The 21262-nt window shown below is 43.7% G+C and overlaps 3 protein-coding genes across 6 annotated transcripts in view; all 3 read left to right on the top strand.

Annotated features, from left to right (window-relative positions):
• The window catches only part of LOC134227502 (homeobox protein prospero), a 352970-nt gene that overhangs the window by 31220 nt on the left and 300488 nt on the right, over positions 1 to 21262 (top strand). The window lies entirely within an intron of this gene.
• Positions 7892 to 12142, top strand: LOC134206288 (uncharacterized). The gene has a single exon (XM_062681993.1). It carries the CDS (start codon positions 7892 to 7894, stop codon positions 12140 to 12142), a length of 4251 nt encoding a protein of 1416 aa, XP_062537977.1.
• Positions 12522 to 13346, top strand: LOC134206287 (uncharacterized). The gene has a single exon (XM_062681992.1). It carries the CDS (start codon positions 12522 to 12524, stop codon positions 13344 to 13346), a length of 825 nt encoding a protein of 274 aa, XP_062537976.1.

Below are 21262 nucleotides of genomic sequence, written 5' to 3'. Positions count from 1 at the left end.
TTTTCAAAAGTATTATGTTGCGTTACTGAGTTCAACAGTTTTCTTAACATAGGCTTAAAATAGTTAAGGATTAATTGCATATTATTTGGCAACTCGGCCGTACTCGGCCGTGCATATGCACAGCCAAGATATTTAACAAAAAAATAGTTAAGGATGTTAATAGCTAATTTTTCTAACAATACATCGGATAAATATGCTATTGACTCATGGTGCAAAATATAATATGACGTATCTTGGAGATCACCAATTTTTCATATTTAAGACAAAGTCGAAAGTGCTCTTGTAACAGATTCGGATTGCAGGGCTGGGAAATTGCTAGGATAAATTGTTCTGGTATCGTTAAACTTTCACTTGAGCTGGTGATCCGAGTAGATCACCAAATTGCGATGCTTTTGACTTCCAAAATGGGATGCACTCTATAAGAATGCTGCATTGATTTGACAATAGATTGTAGCGTTTAGAAGTCAAATCCATTGCAATAGCTCCAAATTGCACGGCCGAATCGCTTTGTCAATAAAAGACATGAGTTTTTTGAGATTCAAAAGATGTTCAATTATCGCAATGATTTAGTTTTGAACTCAGCCTTGATTGTTCACGACAGCTGCCGAAATAACCTGGCACCTGCCACGTCAGAATGCAAGTCAATGTTAGAAAGGGGAAAGAAATGATGATGCAATCACTCGCCCACTGCAAACCGAATATACCTCTGCATTCGCCAAGAGCTCATAAGTAATTTATTAGAATTTTTGAGTTATGTTCAAGGAATGGAATTTCTAATTGGATATAGAAAACGAGCTTTTTATTTAATTACTGTAAGAATATTCAAGTTCAAGGTATAGAATAGAAATAAAAACCGCATGTATATTTCCAGTTCTAGCGAATGCTAGAACATGAGAATTTTTAGAGAAGATGCAAAGTAGGAGACCGGATCGGAGCTGGGATTGAACCCACGACCTTCTGCGTATGAGGTAAAAGCGGTAGCCATATGACTACCAAGCCTGTTATATAACACACATATGTTTCAAATTATTTTATTCAACAAATCAATACCAAATTTTTATGAGTTACAACTGCTTGAATAACATTGATTCGCATATAAAATAAAATATTCCGATAAAAGCTTCATTTTAATGGATTTTTTATTATGTTTGATTAGAGGAGAAAGGGAATGTGAGGGTCAATATATATTGTAAAATAGGCTGTTTAGTTGACAGATGCAATATTCTCTAGAATAACGAGAGACATGATGGCATTTGATCAGCCAACAGTAGGCCATGTCTTCATTCCTCCATATTCATCGGACAACCAACGGAGTAACAACTTTACTCCAAGGGACTCATCCACCGCCAAGCGAGGCCGCATATAAACTAAAATTGTTTACCTACTAACTATTTCATATTGATGGGATTAAGATAGAAGGTCAAATGTGAATTCCCTTATAACCCCAGCTGTGCATTCAAATTCCCAGAAACTGCTGAACGAATTCTCGCAAATCCCTCTTACGGGAACCTGATACCTGTAAAGCTTATTAATAGTAAAGGAAATCTTTCAGTAAAAAATCCCTAGAATTCAATTGTGCCATGAAATTCCCAGAAATTGGATAATACTACGTTCGCAAACTGTAACAGTATCTGACGGTATAGTCACTTTGTATACAAACTTGATTGTATATTACTCGACTTTGCATGTCAAATCATTTTATAACTTTTTCTTCAAAAACTTGTGAATATCTCCTTTGCAATACCGGTTCGCTCAATGCATCTTCCTTCGAACGAAACGTATGCCCATCCATTGGAAAAGCACCCTTGGTCCAATTCATCACCAGACCAACCGGACAGCATCCAGAGATCCTTGCATTGTACATATCGGTAGCTCTGCAACAAAAAACCCTTGCATCGACACACATCCCCATCTGGACGACTGGACTCGAACGATGGCGAACAATGAAGGATGCACATGCACATAGTTTTTTTCCCTCCTTTTCTGCAGCCTCCTATCACACGGCAAAAATGCGTTCCTTTTTCGCCAGCATTTTTCCTTCGTAAAAAAATAAACCACTCAGAGCATAGCCTTAGCACATAGCGGGCCATCCCAACTAACTGGAACTAAATTGGTACCGTGCGTGTGTCTGCAATATGGGGAAAAGTGCGTTTTGAAGGTGCGGCTGTGTGGGTGTGGAAAAGTGCATACATGCATCCATGCATGCGTGCATTTTAGGCAGATTTGTGCTCCCACTGCTAGGCGACTTGTTAGGTGGGAGGTCTAATGCAGGCTGTATGTCTCTCTCCCACTATTTGACACCCCAACATTAATGTTCGCGTGGAAATGATGAATAGAATACCGATAATAGAAATAATCATTTTCAAAATCTACGAATTGGGACCCCACAGTCCTAGTGTCATCTAATCCAAGATCTCAGCATGTGTCATTGCATTTCCAAACAGGAAAAGGGATCGCGCGAGTCGCGTCCAGTTTCAATTTTCCCTTGGCGTGTGAAGTAAAAGGCGGGGCGGAAAAAAAGACTGGAACGCGGAAAAAAAAGTCTCTTGCTCCTCACCGGCACCGATCGCGTTCTCGGCACACGCAAACAGACAATCGCGACGGACGCTTGCGCCAGGAAAAATGTATTGATGAAATATATGTGCATGGATTGCCTCCACGTTCTTTTTTCTTGCCACTCGTACAGTGTATGGTCGATTTTCCGTGCTTTCTTTCTCCTCTCTGCTTACCCGCGTTAACACGCGGACTTTCTCCCCATCTTGGATGGCGACAAACAATCATCGCATTCGGTGGAAGGGGCCGGCACGGAGGAGAGAGGATTTGGGTGAAATTCGAATTTTTCCTTTCGGAGAAATTTATGTACAAACAGGCAGCAGCGCGGCAGCTACTCACTTGAAGGGAAATGGTTGGGTGGTCGCGCGCGAAAGATCCACGAAAACAGAGAGCGAGGACCCCCACCCACCCAAAAAGTGTTCGATTCGGGTGCAGGATTCTGCTTTTTTTCTGTGCAGAAGTCATCACCATGCGGAATGCATACATAGAAGGGGACGGTGTGTTTTTTCCTTGTTGGCTTTGTTGTTGGAAACTCGGAAGGTTCCAGCACTCGCTCGGTATTTCCAGTGGTGGCAGAAAAGATAAATTTTCGAGTTTGGTCTGTACTAGTTGCGACAGGTTGCGACGCATTTTTAGTTGCGTCGAAGTTTCGCGTGACATTTCAGCTGTTTCACTATTGTTTGCAGTCACCAGTTTCCTTGCCGGTCGACCCCACGCGCATCTTCCTCGATTGCACTCGGAGCCAGATTTTCTGCTGAACATGACTTTTGCTGGTCTCTCTTCCGGCATACGCCTACATGTCCAGTCCTCTGTAATCTGCCATATTTTATCAGCCTGCCTATGTCTGCATTTTTGTACACTTGTACAACTCGTGATTCATGTGTCTGCGCCTTTCATCTTTTTCACCATGTCACCAAGTATTGAGCCCAGTATTTTCCGCTCTAACACTCCGAGAACTCTATGATCTGTATATTTTAACTTTTAACGCCATGTTTCATGGCCATCCAAGGCGATTGGACGAATCAACGATGTATACAGAGCTAGTTTGGTTCGTCTCTGTAGGCTGTGAGACTTTAGCTGGCTACGCAAACCGTATAAAATCCTAATTGCAGCCGAGCCTTTTCATCTCGTGTAATTATCGCTTGTAACGAGTGTTCCAACCGGCGGATGTTAGATTTTCTAACAATTCTGTATAAGAATCTACCAAAACCTGTATAAGAACTGGGCATATGCGAAATTGTTAGATTCTTATACATGTATTGTATAAGAATCTAACAATTTTGTTAGCTTTTCTAACAATATTTGTTTGAGAGCTTACATTTTTGTGCAATTTCGCATATGCCCCGTTCTTATACAGGTTTTGGTAGATTCTTATACAAAAATGTTAGAAAATCTAACAACCGCCGGTTGGGTGAAGATACATGAATTCGTCGACAACCTCGAATCGCATCCCATCCATTTTCACCAATCAACACCGTTTAGACGGCCACATTCTCTGCCAGCCATCAGGAACTTAGTTTTGACAGAGTTTATGATCAGTCCTATTCTTTCAGTCTCCCGTTTAAAAGGCACGATAGACTCTTCCACTGTTCTGTGACCTACACCAATGATGTCGATGTTATCTGCAATTAAGACTTGTTGGTGATGATTGCGTTTCTTCGATCTTCGAATTTCACCATCCAGAGCTATGTTAAATTGCATATTAGAGAGCGTATCACCCTGCTTAAATCCATCTCGTCACGAACGAATTGGATGTCTCACCAGATATTCTGACGCTCGATTTTTATCTATCCAGTGTTGCACGAATCAACCTAATAAGCTTTGCCTGAACGGTATTTTCAATCATTTTATGCCACAGTTCGTTCCGTTTCACTGAAACTTACGCTGCTGTCTTGAAATCTACAAACAGGTGATCAGTCCGCAAGTCCAACTTTTAGAAGCTTTAGAAGCTCCCAGCGGCCTTCACGTTCTTTAGCTCTCGAGCAGCTTTTATCACTTTGTCTAGCGTTGGTGGCTCCACTGCTTGTAAATCATCCTCAATCCTGATTCTGATTGTGACCTTTCTGTCCGATTGTCCATTCAACAATAACTCACAGTGCTCCATCCACCTAGCAGCCACCCCTGCTCGGTCGGTCAACAGATTTCCAGAGCTGTCATTGATCTTGTGCATGTTGTTGATCGTTTTGTAGAATTTCCTTGTGTCGTTTCGGGCCAAGCTTCCCTCTGCCTCCGAGAGCACTTTTTCGTCGAACCCCTTTTTACGCCGGTGGAGTTTTTTCTCAGATTCCCTAAGTTCTTTATATCGTTCTCTCTTTTGGCGTGTAACCCTTTAATGAAAATTTCAATTAGAGGAAGTGCACCGGTTTTGGCCAACTTAGTGCCTAATTTGGCCAATCCTAAAAAATACATATTTTTCCAAAATAATCGATCAGTTGAAAGCAGCGTTGAAGTGTGAGGGATATACCTCTTGTTGGAACTAATAAAACCCTTGCGAATTGCTTTATTTTTAAAGTTGTTCGCAAAATTGGCCAAATTAGGAACATGGCCAAAACCGGTACTGTTCCCCTATTAGAAATTAATTTTGAAATTCCGCGAAATTCCGTTTAATTGCCTTTCACGTATACTAAGTATACGTGAAAGCTATAGGATTTTCGTTAAAAGTATGCTTTTTCTGTCGAAATTTTTGAAATTTAACGATACGAAACGAAATCAGAAAATCAGATTTTGTCACACCCAAATTTCGCGAAAATCCGCGGAATTTCGTTTCGGATGTCCTGATACGATATTTTCCAAAATACCGCATATGCTTATCTATGACATCTGAGAAATGCTAGTGGTCCACTTAAACATGATCGATTTCAAAAAAACGTATCGTCATTTGGGTGTCTCCAGATGTGCTTTCGAATATTCTTGCGTGCCAAACAGGTGCTACAGATAGTGATGCCTCTGGCTGCGGAAAAACTGACTAGCCGTTGTCATTGGTTGTTGCGTGGAGGCTCTCCTTTCCATTGACTAGGCGAAAGAACTCTTCCCTACCGACCTATGCGTTTGCGTAACCGATGACGAATTCCACGTCATGTTTTGGGCATTCTCCGCAGGTCTTGTATAGACGATTATAGAACTCGCTGGTTGGCGCGTATACATTGATCAAGCTGTAGTTGAAGAACTTGCCCTTTATTCGCAACATGCTGATGCGATTACTTACCGGCCTCCATCTAATGATTCGACGCTGATGCTTACCAAGCACTACGAAACTAACTCCATGCTCCACCTTCTGGCCGCCACTGTAGTAGATGTAAAACTAGAATAGGATACCAACAATAGGATCAACTGTACGGGATTCCTGTTTTCCTGTTCGGCCATAGACCGGTTCACCTTGAAATCTTCTACATAATATGCATGGCGATCAGTAACTCAAAGGCTATTGAATCCTTCCCTCCACTACCAGCGCAGTTGATGAAGGGCTGTGGGACAATAGATCAAAAGGACAGAACGACGAAAGAACAAATATAAAAATCTGTGCAATCTACCTGATCGAAACAAAATGTTGAAATGTTAAGAATATGTTTCTTAAATTTAGAAATTTGGGTTCAACGTTTAAAAGCCTCCATTTGAGAGACATTTAGGCTTTTTTTTTCTCGAAAAGCTCAGTTGCTTCGATGCCAGAGTATTGGAAGCATCCTTCTACGCTTCTCGAAAGTCTACTTCTAAGTAGCTCGAAGGACTCCTTTCAAAATGATCGGAGGGAGAGGCTTGGAAACCTTCTTTCAAAAAGATCGGAAACCTGCTTTCTGGAGGTTTAGAGGCCTCCTATCAGCAGGCCCACAAGCCCCCCTTTAAAAAGTCCGGGAGCCTCCTTACTAGAGACCCAGAAGCCTCCTTTCCAAAGACTCGGAGCCCTCCTTTTAAGAGGTTCGGAAACCTTCTTTCAAGAGGCCCGGAAGCCTTCTTTCAAGAGGCCCGCAAGCCTTCTTTCAAGAGGCCTTGAAGCTCCCTATTAAGAGGCCCGGAAGTCTCTTTTCAAGTGCTTCGGAAGTCTCGTTTCAAGATGCCCGAAAGCCTCATATCTGAAGGCCGAAAGCCTCTTTTCAAATAGTCCGGAAGTCTCCTTTCAAGAGGCCCGGAAGCTTTCTTTCAAGAGGCCCTCAAGCCTCCTTTTAAGAGGCCCTGAAGCATCCTTTCAAGAAGCCCGAAGCCTCTTTTCAAATGCTCCGAAAGTCTCGTTTCAAGAGGCCCGGAAGCCTCCTTTCAAGAGGCCCGGAATCCTCTTTTCAAGAGACCCGAAAGCAAGTGATGCCGATTACGAAAAGCCATGAACGCAACCCATTGCCAATAATACTTTTAGCAGCAGATATAGTAGCCACAGCTTGTAGATCACTGGAGAGTGTGGTGAATATTATAGGCAACTGCAAATGTACCTACAATCTCTCTAAATTTAAATCTCCCTTGCTCACAGTCGGGGACAATGTTATAGTACGTAGGCATACCATGTATATCTATAGAGAAGAGTAAAGAGTTAGTATCGAAGAACCAATCGTCGTAGTCAGTTGGTTGCATGTCGCAGTCTAATAATTATTGTACCTTTCGTCGCCGGTTAAATATATCGACAAGTACCGAATAAAGTAGATAGTTTTACTTATATCGCGTGTTGTATAGTTAGATACCTCGAAAGTGAAACCAGAAAACCAAATTCCCAACATTTGGTCCGAAACGAGCCGGATTTCGGAAAGCACGCGGCAAAAGTGAATCTGCATCGCAGCATCGTATTGTTCGCTCGTCGCTGGACAAAAGAATACGGGCATCATCAAGTGCTGAAGTTGTTGCTGCTGGAAAGTGTATCACCACCGGGACGTATGCTGCTGAGGTACTGCTGTTGCTGTTGTGTTGCTGCCTGTGAGGCTGCGGAAGGACTGTGAGAAGTCAATTTCGAGGAGGAACGGAAAGGAAGTCGGAAAGGAATTCTGGATTTGTGCGCTGGAATCATCATCAACCAAAGGACAAAGCTAAGTAGTATCAAAGACGTGTGTCAGTGGGGTGGCTCTGCATTGCATGATCAGACCGCCATCGCAAATTATATTGATATCGAATGGTATGGCAAATAAATTACAGTACTGCTTGCATGTTCTCAATTCATGCGTGGGATTTTGACAATCATTTTTGCTGAATTAAAATTGTTGCTTGGGTGAATATTCTTCAATTTCGGTACAATTTCTTCCGTTGTTGGTGGTGAACGAAATTCTCGGGTTGCTAGTCCTGTCACATCGCGACACTCGTTAGTCAAATTCGCGCGCAGTCAATGCAATAAACTTGTAGGGTGGTACAGTGAGTGATAGTGAAAATGACGAAGAAAGATCTACGCATCCTGGTGAAGCAGGAACGTACGTTGCGACACTCGTTGGAAAACTTCAAACAGTTTATTGCCAACTACCAAGACGACCGTGATCGCAGCTCCCTAGAAATGCGGATGACGAAACTGGATGATATCTATGAGAAGTTCTTGGATGTTAGACTGCAGATCGAAGTGATTACCGATGACCAAGAGGAAGACCACTTCACGGAGACCGTGGAAACAGAAGAAGAACAAAAAGCTCTGCGGATATCCTCGATCGAACAACGAGAGCAGGAGAACGCAAAATTAATCCTGGAGTTCGAGAATGAATACTACCAAGTGAAGCAGTCGATGTTGGCGTTTTCCATTCCAGCTGGAACAAGCAAAGCTTCAGTCGTACCTTCGAATCGTGCTTCGGCTGGCTCCGACATGCAGCTGAGAGTCAAATTGCCCGAGCTCAAATTACCTTCATTTAGCGGAAAGCTGCGAGAGTGGATCACATTCCGAGATTCATTCATCAGCATGATCCATGGCAACGAACATCTACCTCCCATTGATAAGTTCACTTACTTACGCTCTTCGTTAGCTGGTGATGCGCTTAGGGAAATCGCGTCAATTGAATTGGCAGCAGCAAACTATCCTATTGCTTGGAAAACGTTGCATGATACTTATGACAATAAGAAGTTGATTGCTAAATCATACATCGACGCATTGTTTGCTGTGAAGCCCATGGACAAGGAATCCTATGAGCAACTGAATCGTGTGGTAGGCGAGTTCGAAACCAACTTAATGATGTTGGATAAGCTTGGCGAAAATACGGAAGGGATGAGTACCATTCTGCAGCACATGGTGTGCCAACGACTGGATTCAAACACCTTGAGAAACTGGGAAAATCACTACCACTCAACTCAGATTCCACGGTACAAGGATCTTATCAGTTATCTTAAGGAACAATGTCTGGTTCTGCGAAGCATCAGTTCGAGTCGTTCAAGTCAAGGAGAATCTAAGAAGCAATTTCGTTCAACGGTCCTGAGTCACTCGGGAATTCAACAAGTTGCAGTTTGTCCGTTTTGCGGCGAACAAGCACATTCTGCTTTCAAGTGCAGCAGATTTTGCAAGATGAAGATTTCGGAGCGAGCGGAGGAGGCAAAACGGAAATCTCTGTGCCTAAACTGCCTATCACCTGGTCATATAGCAAGATTCTGTACTAAAGGATCTTGTCACACCTGTGGAAGAAACCATCACACTCTTCTGCATTCTGTACCCCCTTCAGTGTCACAGTCAAGACCAGCGCAACAGTCAAGCTCGCAGACAGGTAAGAAAACGCAAGCACCTAATTCGTCACCACCACAAAACTCATCGAAACCCCAAGCTAACAACTCAATATCACCTCAGCAAATGAATGCTTCAAACGAGGCCGCCACTAGCCAGACACGAACAACATTCGCAAGTACTAGCCAACCACATACCACTGACCACTCTTCTACTAGCTACAATACAGTCCTCTCGTCCACTACACACACACTTCCAAACACTGTTATTTTGTCGACGGCCTTGATAAACATAAGTGATGGTCATGGAAACACCACCATAGCACGCGCTTTGTTAGATTCAGGGTCACAACTGTGTTTCATGTCCCAAAGACTGGCTCAAAAATTGAATTTCAAACGCCGTCGAGAATGCCTACCTATCAAAGGCATCGGTCAGGCGGCCACTTGCTCCACGCAGTCCATTACTGCTTGGATTCATTCTCGTGTGTCACACTATACTGTGTTGATGCAGTTTTATGTCCTACCAAAAGTTACAGCGGATTTACCGTTGAGCAAACTCGATATCAGCAAATGGACCTTTCCCAAGGGAATAAACCTCGCCGATCCAGAGTACTACTATCCCAGCACAGTCGATATCATAATTGGAGCGGAGATATTCTTCGATCTGCTAGTAGATGGGCATTTCAAACTAGCAGAGGGTGGCCCAGTCCTGCAGAACACCCAACTAGGATGGGTCGTTTCTGGAAAGGTCTCCGAAAGTTCCAGAACTACTACCTCGCTCACAGCTGTCGCATGTACAGAAGAAAAATTGGATGATTTGTTAACACGATTTTGGGAGTTGGAATCTTGTCGCACTACTAGCACAATGTCGCTAGAGGAATCGCAATGTGAAAGAATCTACAACGAAACAACCACGAGAGATGTTTCAGGAAGGTTTGTGGTAACTCTTCCGAAAAAGCCTTTTCTAATCGATCGTCTAGGCGAATCCCGATCAATTGCGCTTCGTCGCTTTACTGCACTAGAGCGACGGTTAGACGCAAATGCAAAGTTGAAGGAGGATTACAGCGGTTTCATACACGAATATTTGGAAATGGGGCACATGAAGGAAATCCAAGTAGATCCTGACGTACCAGAGATTGCACCGTATCCGTACTATTTGCCGCACCACGCCGTAGTTCGACCTGAAAGTACCACCACCAAACTTCGCGTCGTGTTCGACGCATCTTGCGCAACAATGTCTGGAGTGTCGCTGAACGAAGCTCTCATGGTTGGTCCAGTAGTACAGGAGGAGCTTTTGTCAATCGTCCTCCGTTTTCGCCTATACAAGTTCGCCATTGTGGCGGATATAGCCAAGATGTACAGGATGGTCAACATCGCTTCAGAGGATCAACAACTTCAACGAATACTATGGAGAGACTCCTCCTCCGAGGCGATTAGAACCTTCGAATTAAATACCGTTACTTACGGAACGTCCTCAGCCCCATACCTGGCAACCAAATGCCTCCAGCGTTTGGCAGAAGAAGGAGCACAGCAGTATCCTTTGGCTTCAAGCATTCTGTCCAAAGACTTTTATGTGGATGACATGCTCACGGGAGCCAATAGCGTTGAGGAAGGTATCAAGCTGTATCAGGAGCTGAGTCATCTATTAGAAACAGCGAAATTCACTTTAAGGAAATGGAGTTCCAACAGTCCGGAAATATTAGCAGCTATCCCAGAACCGTTGAAGGACGACCGCACATCCTTGGAACTAGAGCCATCAAAAGCAACCATTAAAACCCTGGGACTCTCATGGGAACCTCGATCGGACTATTTTCGGTTCACTGTTCCTCAGTGGAGCAACTCTACTGAGATTAACAAGCGTATCATCTTGTCCGATTTTGCTCGTCTATTTGATCCCCTTGGATTAGTCGGACCAGTAGTTGTCCAAGCTAAGATATTTATTCAAAATCTCTGGAAACAGAAATGTTCTTGGAATGAAACTCTTGGCGAAGATCTCCAGCAATGGTGGATGGACTTCAGACACAACTTAGCTGATCTATCAACCCTGAAGGTTCCACGGTGGCTCGCTTTCGATAACAGTATCGTTTCGTTGGAAATCCATGGATTTTGTGACGCATCCGAGAAGGCCTATGGTGCGTGTATTTATCTTCGGTGCACTTCATTCGATGGCCAGGTTACGGTTAACTTAATCACGGCCAAATCTAGAGTGGCACCACTCGATGATGTGCAGCGGAAAAGGAAGAAAATCAGCATACCAAGGTTGGAGCTATCATCTGCAGTTCTCCTGAGCCATGTCTACGAAAAGGTTGTCGACAGCTTACGGGTCAAGGCACAACCGTTCTTTTGGACAGACTCGACCATTGTGAAGTGCTGGCTGTCTTCAACTCCTTCCCGCTGGCAGATGTTTGTCGCTAATAGGGTCTCAGAAGTTCAGCATCTTACAAGAACAGGAACATGGAACCACATCTCCGGATCTGAAAACCCTGCAGATGTTATATCCAGGGGAATGACACCAGAAAGGCTAGCAAATCATCACACCTGGTGGCACGGACCAGAATGGTTAAGGAATCCACGCAACTTTTGGCCAAAAGGAACTACGACGGATGCAGAAGAGTTGGATCAATCGTTATTGGAGAAAAAATCGACTATTGCCGTTCCCGTACAACTTCAAGTTCCCAACGATATCTTCAAACTGCGATCAAGCTTTTTGGCACTTGTTCGGATTGCGGCTTTATGCCGAAGATTCACCTACAACTGTAGCAACCCAGCAAGCAGAAGGAAAGGCTACCTATCGTATCAAGAACGTGAAGAAGCGACGCTGGCACTCGTACGCCTTGCTCAAAGCGACAGCTTCGCCGAAGATAAGGAAGAAATATCATCGAGGGGACAAGTTTCTCCGTCGTCCAGGTTGAAATCTCTTCATCCTGCCCTAGTAAATGGAATACTCGTCGTTGGTGGTCGGCTTGAAAATGCGTCAGTCTCCAAGTAGAAAGCATCCTATAATTTTGGATAACCACCATCCGTTGTCATTGTTGATTGTAAAACACTATCATCGAAATCTCTTGCACGCAGGGCCGCAATTAATGATTGCCAGTATTCGTGGGCGGTTCTGGCCTCTTCGCCTGAAAAACTTATGCAGAAAGGTCGTTCATAGCTGCGTAAACTGTTTTCGCGTAAAACCAAAAGTCGAGGAGCAACTCATGGGTGATTTACCACTTGAGCGCGTAACTCCGGCTTCACCATTCGTTCGAGTAGGAGTGGACTATTGTGGTCCCTTCAAAATTCGCTTTCCTCATCGCAAAGCTGATATACGCATATGTTATGTAGCTATTTTTATATGCTTGGTTACAAAAGCAACACACATCGAGATGGTATCAGACCAAACCACCGAAGGATTTATCGCGGCTCTTCGACGTTTAGTGGCTCGTCGGGGGCGGCCAGAAATCATAATGTGCGACAACGCAAGGTATTTCGTCGGTGCGAAGCGTGAACTAGATCAACTGCGTCGGCTCTTCAACTCGCAAGCTTTCACAAGGTCCATACCGCAAGCGGCCGCAAACGAAGGAATCCACTTCAAGTTCATACCGCCGAGGTCGCCCAATTTCGGGGGCCTCTGGGAAGCGGCGGTGAAATCGATGAAGTTCCATCTCAAGAGAACTCTTGGGACAAGCATAGTAACTCCAGACGAGTTTTCGACGCTTTTATCGCAAATAGAAGCATGTCTGAACAGCCGTCCACTCACACCAGTGAGCAACGACCCAACGGATCTGGACATACTTACGCCAGGTCATTTCCTAATACATCGACCGATGACTGCAGTGCTCGAACCATCACTGAAGGACCTGAAAGAAAGCAGTTTGTCGAGGTGGCAAAGAGTTCAGTGCTACTTGCAAATTATCTGGAGAAAATGGTCCACATCGTATTTGTCTGATTTACAAAATCGCACTAAATGGATAGTCGAGAAGAAAAATCTTGCGGTCGACACGATGGTGTTGCTCAAGGACGAAAACCAGCCACCACTCCGGTGGCCACTTGGCCGAATCGTCGAGATACATCATGGAAATGATGGAAACGTACGCGTTGTTAAAGTGCGGACCCAAGACGGTCTGTACACTAGGGCCGTAAGCAAAATATGCGTCCTGCCGATTCAGGACAACGAGTCGCTCTTGACAAACAGTCAAGACGATCAATAGACGTTCGTTCAGCGGGTGCACAAGGGTGCGCCAGCGGAGGTCAAACGACCTCCGCGTACCAGTTAAGTAATTTTTGTTTAAACTGATGATCAAAAAAGCCAAAGGAATGTTTGTACTCCATAGCTGTTCGTGTTCTTCGGCGGTCGCTGACCGCCATCTCTCCGATGTCACCAATCTCCGTACCTTCTACGTCCATGATACCTGGCTTGATGTCTTCCGCCCACGTAGCTACTGTACCGATGTCAACCCAGTTCGACCCACTCGCCTTGTGACCTGAATCATCGAATTTAATTCTATGCTGCTGAATTTTTATGATGTAGAGCGACCAGTATTCAGTGGAGGTCAAGGGACCTCCACGCACAGTTACGTTACCATTCAATTCTAAGTACTTCGAGAAAGCAACACTTCTGCTCATTGATAGGTTCACGTGGCACCAACTCATTCATGCAAGACGGGAAGAACTGAAGACATCGCAATACTGCCGAGCACACCCACGGGCAACCACTTAATTAGGGATGTCACGCGAGGACTTTGAAGACAGCACCATCAACAACGTTCCATCAAAACGTTCACGTGTTACATGTGCAACGCATCGTCATCGGCGCAAGGTGCGCTCGTGGTGGCTCGAAGCCACCACTCCAGGGAAGTCGTTACATTGCATGTTTTTATTGAGTAAAAAAGCGCCTTTCATCTGATTCCAGAATTTGCTTCACCTCATCCGAGGTGGATGTCGTCTCGTTCGAGGGTAATGATACTGCACCTACTAAGCCGAAGGCCTCATCCGAGCCTCAATCGAAGAAGATTCTAACGGAGAAGAATTGTCCATACGTTTCATACAGTCCACCAACACCAACTTCAACAGTTCCAAAGATACGGAGCAAAATCGCAAACTATAGTTCAATGGAATTGATCATAAAATAGTGCATGGAACTCCAAACTGTATTGTTAAAATGAGTCGTTATCTACAATCATGTATGTACACATAATGTTATTAGAATAGTTTTGTCTGTAGTTAGCCAGAGTTTGATTTAGATGTTTGTTAAATGTTAGCTTTAAGTTGAAATTGCTAGTCATTTCAAGGCGGCCGGTAATGATGCCGATTACGAAAAGCCATGAACGCAACCCATTGCCAATAATACTTTTAGCAGCAGATATAGTAGCCACAGCTTGTAGATCACTGGAGAGTGTGGTGAATATTATAGGCAACTGCAAATGTACCTACAATCTCTCTAAATTTAAATCTCCCTTGCTCACAGTCGGGGACAATGTTATAGTACGTAGGCATACCATGTATATCTATAGAGAAGAGTAAAGAGTTAGTATCGAAGAACCAATCGTCGTAGTCAGTTGGTTGCATGTCGCAGTCTAATAATTATTGTACCTTTCGTCGCCGGTTAAATATATCGACAAGTACCGAATAAAGTAGATAGTTTTACTTATATCGCGTGTTGTATAGTTAGATACCTCGAAAGTGAAACCAGAAAACCAAATTCCCAACAGCAAGGATCATTCCAAAAGCTGAATTTCAAAATGTGTTGTATGGTAGACTTCTAGTGCGAAGGTTTTTCTACAACTCTGCCTAATGGTTCTTCGTATGAATTCCACCAGTAACGGACAACGGAGTTATAGCTATAGTTTCAGTAACTTAGACTAAATCATAACAAAATTCCAATCATTTAATTTAAGTTATTGCAACTAGTGTTATAACCATTAGGCAGAGTTGAAAAAAAAACCTTCGCACTAGAGGTCCAATATAAAACACATTTTGAAATTCCTTCTGGAATGAGTTGTTCATAAACTATTAAACGATCGAACGCAAATTACTAAATGATCGATAATATCCTTTCCCGGGAGCCTCCCTTCAAGAGGCTCGGAAGCCTCCTTTCAAGAGGCTCGGAAGCCTCCTTTCGAGAGTCTCGGAAGCCTCCTTTCAAGAGGCTCGGAAGCCTCCTTTCAAGAGGCTCGGAAGCCTCCTTTCAAGAGGCTCGGAAGCCTCCTTTCAAGAGGCTCGGAAGCCTCCTTTCAAGAGGATCCGAAGTCTCCGTTCAAGAGGCTCGGAAGCCCCCTTTCAAGAGGCTCGGAAGCCTCCTTGCAGGAGGCTCGGAGCCTCCTTTCAAGCGGCTCGGAGCCTCCTTTCAAGGGGCTCGGAGCCTCCTTTCAAGAGGCTCGGAGCCTCCTTTCAAGAGGCTCGGAGCCTCCTTTCAAGAGGCTCGGAAGCCTCCTTCAAGAGGCTGGAAGCCTCCTTTCAAGAGGCTGGAAGCCTCCTTTCAAGAGGCTCAGAAGCCTCCTTCAAGAGGCTCAGAAGCCTCCTTTCAAGAGGCTCAAGCCTCCTCTCAAGAGGCTCGGAGACCTCCTTTCAAAAGGCTCGGAGGCCTCCTTTCAAGAGGCTTGGAAGCCTCCTTTCAAAAGGCTCGGAAGCCTCTTTTCAAAAGACTCAGAAGCCTCCTTTCAAAAGGCTCAGAAGCCTCCTTTCAAAAGGCTCGGAAGCCTCCTTTCAAGAGGCTCGGAAGCCTTCTTTCAAGAGGCGGAAGCCTCCTTTCAAGAGGCTCAGAAGCCTCCTTTCAAGAGGCTGGAAGCCTCCTTTCAAGAGGCCTGGAAGCCTCCTTTCAAGAGGCTCGGAAGCCTCCTTCCGAGAGGCTCGGAAGCGTCCTTTCAAGAGGCTCGGAAGCGTCCTTTCAAGAGGCTCGGAAGCCTCCTTTCAAGAGGGTCGGAAGCCTCCTTTCAAGAGGTTCGGAAGCCTTCTTTCAAGAGGCTCGGAAGCCTCCTGTGAAGAGGCTCGGGAGCCTCCTTACAAGAGGCTCGGAAGCCTCGTTTCTAGAGGCTCGGAAGCCTTCTTCCAAGAGCCATGGAAACCTCCTTTCAAGAGGCTCGGAAGCCTCCTTTCAAGAGGCTCGGAAGCCTCCTTTCAAGAGGCTCGGAAGCCTCCTTTCAAGAGGCTCGGAAGCCTCCTTTCAAGAGGCTCGGAAGCCTCCTTTCAAGAGGCTCGGAAGCCTCCTTTCAAGAAGCTCGGAAGCCTCCTTTCAAGAGGCCCGGAAGCCTCCTTTCAAGAGGCCCGGAAGCCTGCTTCAAAGAGGACAATCAATCCCCTTTCGGATTTGAGATATGAGCAATAGAGAAAAATAGAATGAAGAGAGGCGATATTGAGATTAAGAATTGTACAGAGAAATAGGTGGAATAAAGATTCATTCGTTGTATAACTGAAGACCGAACACGCTATTTATGATTTTCATCCTGAATACCCCGTACTGGAAATAGTAATTACATATTACATTTTCAAGGGTTTGGAATTCATCTTTCTAGAGGCTTGAAAACTAACGTTCAAGAGGATCAGAGGCGTCCTTTCAAGATGCTTAGAAGCCTCCTTTTAGGTGACTCGAAAGCCGCCTTCTAAGAGGCTCGGAAGCTTCTTTCCAAGAGCTCGGAATGATGAAAATATCAGTCAACTTTATGAAGTGTCATATATCCCGGTAATTTTCAGTTCCATTTTTCATGTTTGTTATAAGCTACAACTATTTTTTTACAGTAAAAAATTGTACCTCAATGGATGCAAATGTGCGAAGGGGTACCTCTTAAGACAAAGGTTGAGAACCGCTGATCTACAAGAAAGGATATAAGCTGGAGTGTGAGTACTTTCAAGCGATCACCATTTTTTATGCCGTCTACAAAGTGATATCCCTGATCATCTTCCGTCATCTGTCACCAAAAGAGAATGAGTTCGTGGGAAGTTATCACGCCGGCTTCGTTGACGGTCGCTCGACCACGGACCAGATATTTACTTTACGGCAAATTTTCAATAATGCCGTAAATACTGGGTCTGTTCATTGATTTCAAGAAGGCATACGACAGTATGGACCGCGTAGAGCACTGGAAAATTATGGACGAGAGCTTCGCTGGGAAGCTTACCAGATAGACGTTGGGTGGATGTTGGGTGGATGGTGTGCAAAACTGTGTGTATGTTCCGGGCGAACACTCCAGTTAATTCGAATAGCCCTGGGGACTAAGACAAGGTGATGGACAATCGTGCCTGTTGTTCAACATTGCGCTAGAAGGTGCCATGCGAAGTGTAACAGCCGGGGGAACGATTTTCAACAGATCCAGTCAATTTATTTGTTTCGCGGATAACATGAAAATTGTCGGCCGAACATTTTCAAAGGTGACAGAACTATAACCCGCCTGAAATGTTAAGTGACAAAAGTTGGACTGGTGGTGAAGCATCGAAGACAAAGTACATGCTTGTGGGCGAAACCTAGCGATTTACATCCGCACCAAATGTCTCATGTACCAAACGCTCATAAGATCGGTAGTCCTCTACGGACATGAAACTTGGACCATGCTCGAGAAGGACTTGCAAGCACTCAGTTTTCGAGATACGACGTTGATACATCTTTGGCGTTGTGCAAAAAGACGGTGTGTAGAATGAACCACGAGCCGGCAAGATACGATGGGCAGGGCATGTTGCGAGAATTCCGGATAGCAACCCTGCAAAGATGGTGTTAACTTGCGATCCGACCTTCCGTTCCCTAGCAGTGAGATGTGGCTTCAAAGCAATACAGACCCGATTCGATTTTGGCAACACATTTATGTTGCCAAAATCTAATGGTTTTTGTTTTCTCGTGATACTTCAACATTTCTGCACTTTTTGTGACGCTAGATACACTATGACCCTTTTTTACGTGAATTTTGAAATCTAAACGTTTACATTTTAAAAATCCACGCAGATTTTTTGTCGGTTTCGAGGTCAAATCAATTTTTTGTTACGAAAATTTCGTTATTTAACCGTTTATCTTTAAAAAAAATTTAAGCGATTTTTTTTATTTATTTTTTTGCCTCGGTCTTTTTTTACAGTCATTTTTTTACAATGATTACGATATCTACGTGGTTTATAAGTAATATCAAAAATTAAAAAAATTAAACAAAAATTTGTATTGCCAAAAACGAATGTTGCCAAAACCGAATGTTGCAAAAGTCGAATGGGGTCTTTACTATACTGAAGGTGGCATGGTTCGATTCCCAATCCGGTGTTGGGAATTTTCTCAGAAGAAATGTTAAAAAATAAGAAGTATGATGTTCCAAAAGTAGAAGTGAGAAGTGGGAAGTGAATTGTCCCATTTCTCATATCTTATTAAAGAATAACCAGTACAAAGTACAACATTTTTAACGGTGTCAGGCCATTAGAACGATGGTCATTAGGCCGAATGCGAAGTAAAAGATGTGAAATCAGAAGTGAGAAACTAGTTATTCCTTTTTCCTTCTTTCTTCGTCATTCTTCATTCGTTTTTCTCAATTGTACTATTTTTTTCCTTTCTCTCTCTAACGTATTTTTTCTTTCATATTTCTTCCCTGCTACTTCATGTTTTTTTTTCAATTTCTTTCCTTTCTTCTTCCTTTTTCTTTTTTAATTTTGCCTTTTTCCGTACTTTTCCTACTTCCTACTTCCTTCTTCCCTCTTTTTTCTTCCTTCTTATTCCTCCTCGTTCTTTCTCTCGTTTTCTATTCCTCATTCCTTTTCCCGTTTTTCTTCTAATTTCTCACATCACTCTTTCTCACGTTTTTCTTCCCGTGTATCACTTCTCACTTCTCGTTTCTAGCTTCACACTTCTCACTTATCTCATTTCACTTCTCACCTATCACCTCTCACTTCTCACTATCACATTTCAAATTCATTTTTAACTTACTTCTAGTCTAGCCACATCTCACTTATCTTTTTTCTATGCTCACATTTCACTTCTCATTTCTCATTTCTTTATTTCTCACTTCTTAATTTCTTACTTCTCACTCCGCACTCCCCACTTCTCACTCCTCATTTTCACTTCTAGTTTCTCACTTCTCACTACTCACTTCTCCTTTCTCATATCCCTCTTCTCACTGTTCAGTGCCCGCTACATCTCACTTCTTACTTGTGATTCGGCCTAATGGCCAATGTCCCAGATGACCCAATGACCCAAATGACCAAATGTTTGCATAATTTGTGTTTGTTTTTCCTCTGGCTAAATATTTTTCTGAAATCTCTCAGGACGGAGGGTCGAGGGTACGAGTCCCATCGAAGGGAAAGTGATTACCTCCAATACATTTTTCAAATCAATATCTTCCACGTAATGTACATATTCACATATGAGTTTTCATAACATTGTAAACTAATGTCCAAGTCGGGTGATTTAATTCCCGGAATAAAGGCATTTAACTTTGATTGATCTAAATATTTTTTTCCAACCTAACAACATGATTGGCTTAATCTCAGATGACCGGTTTGGTCAAACATTTTCGGCCATATGATCCGTTCACCCAAACGATATTTTCGGTTATAGAACCCGAAAGACCAAATCTCATTTTCGACCAAATAACATGTCATTGTCTGTTCAGCCGTTAGACAAATATTTATTATTAAACACCTAATGCTGGATAGCGAACTGAACCATCTGGTAGCACTGCTACCACGGTGATTTTTCCGCCAAACAGAGAAAAGTCGGAAAATGATAAATTTTTTCCGATCCGCAAAACGCAGCTGGAAAAGAGGGATTCTGCTCGATTCATTTTTTCGTCCTTGCTGCTGCTGCTGCTGCTGCTATGTGTGCATCAACCGTCCGTCCATCCATTGGTTGCCGTGGGGAGTTTTTCGGTTCGGTTCGGTCGCATGTGTTGGTTCTATTTGGGACAGGATGCGAGGATGCGAGGGAAAAAATCGCAGCCTAGGCTCTCCCGTCGTGCCTGGTTTGGTGGCAGCAGCAACGGCCCAGTCCCGGGTCGCGTCCCCACATATTGCCTCGTGTATGTACGAATATGTATGTAATTACCCAGCGGTCAGTGTTTCTTTTTAGCGCATAATGACGCTCAGTCACGCTGTTCTAGCGTCGTTGTTAATACGCGTGTTATCGCCGTCCGTCGCGCGATGCCAAAAATACCGGCGTCAAATTTCTTATTTTTTCCATTATAAGTAAATCAAAAAAGTTTTCAACACAACTTTAACGAAAGATAGTCCAGAAGTCAAATCACTCTTACAGTCCGTATCGTCTCACTTCAATATGTGGAAAGCGGGGCAGTCCTAGAGGAAGAAGAAGAAGTACAAGAACAACCTTCCTCAAGGAGCCGAGGTCGTGTGAGTAGCAGGCGAAGCAGAAGAAGAAGCAGCACCTGCAACCACAATATATAATAATTATCATCATACATCGAAATAAAAAAAAAGATCATATTAAAATGTGGACCACGACGCCATCCCCCGCAAGGAGCCGCGGAGGGGTGAACGATAGGGAAAGTAAAATTGCCAAAAAATAAGCACCGTTAAAATTAATCGATAATTAAAGTGGGAGCAGCGAGTAGTGGAACGGAAAGAACAATTTTCAACAACGTTTCGGCCTATCTCCTCTTTGATCTTGGATATTGAAAAATTGTTCCAGGAAAGTTCATATTTTCTCCATCAACATCCGTGCGTGAGAAAATGTACAAATTCGATGATCAAAAGAAATTGCATGATTTTGTTAGTGTTTTAGTTAGTTGCCAGACTAAAATCTAGAAGTCTTGTTTCCCTCGTGCAAGTTTCAGCGATGTAAGAACCCGTAGCTAAAAAAACCTTTGGATCAACAGTGATTGTATTATTATTAAAAAATAATGTGCAATACTCGATTATAGTGGAACACCCGAATAGTGACGCAAATCTCCCGAACTGACCAAACCTCGGACTGGACTAGCCAAAGAACTGTTACTGACTGTAGCGTGCATTGGCAACAACAACTCCTAATGCCTAAAATAGTGAGTGAGTGTTGTGGTGGTGTTGTCTAATTAGAACCTCGGTACAAAAGATATGCGCCGTTGTCGTCGTTGCTGCCCAAAATTCGACAACCGAGTGCGCGAGTAAGCAGTTTGTTGGCCCAATTGGTGGTTGCAATCAGTGGTTAAGCATTAGGTGGAAAATCTAGCGCCGG

The sequence above is a fragment of the Armigeres subalbatus genome, chromosome 1 (assembly GCF_024139115.2).
Source record: "Armigeres subalbatus isolate Guangzhou_Male chromosome 1, GZ_Asu_2, whole genome shotgun sequence".
NCBI lineage: Eukaryota > Metazoa > Arthropoda > Insecta > Diptera > Culicidae > Armigeres > Armigeres subalbatus.
This window is presented reverse-complemented; position numbering and strand designations above follow the sequence as displayed.

Bases quoted from the DNA above. Each gene is read 5' to 3' on its own strand.
- LOC134206288 (XM_062681993.1), top strand. From the start codon at position 7,892: ATGACGAAGAAAGATCTACGCATCCTGGTGAAGCAGGAACGTACGTTG.
- LOC134206287 (XM_062681992.1), top strand. From the start codon at position 12,522: ATGGTATCAGACCAAACCACCGAAGGATTTATCGCGGCTCTTCGACGT.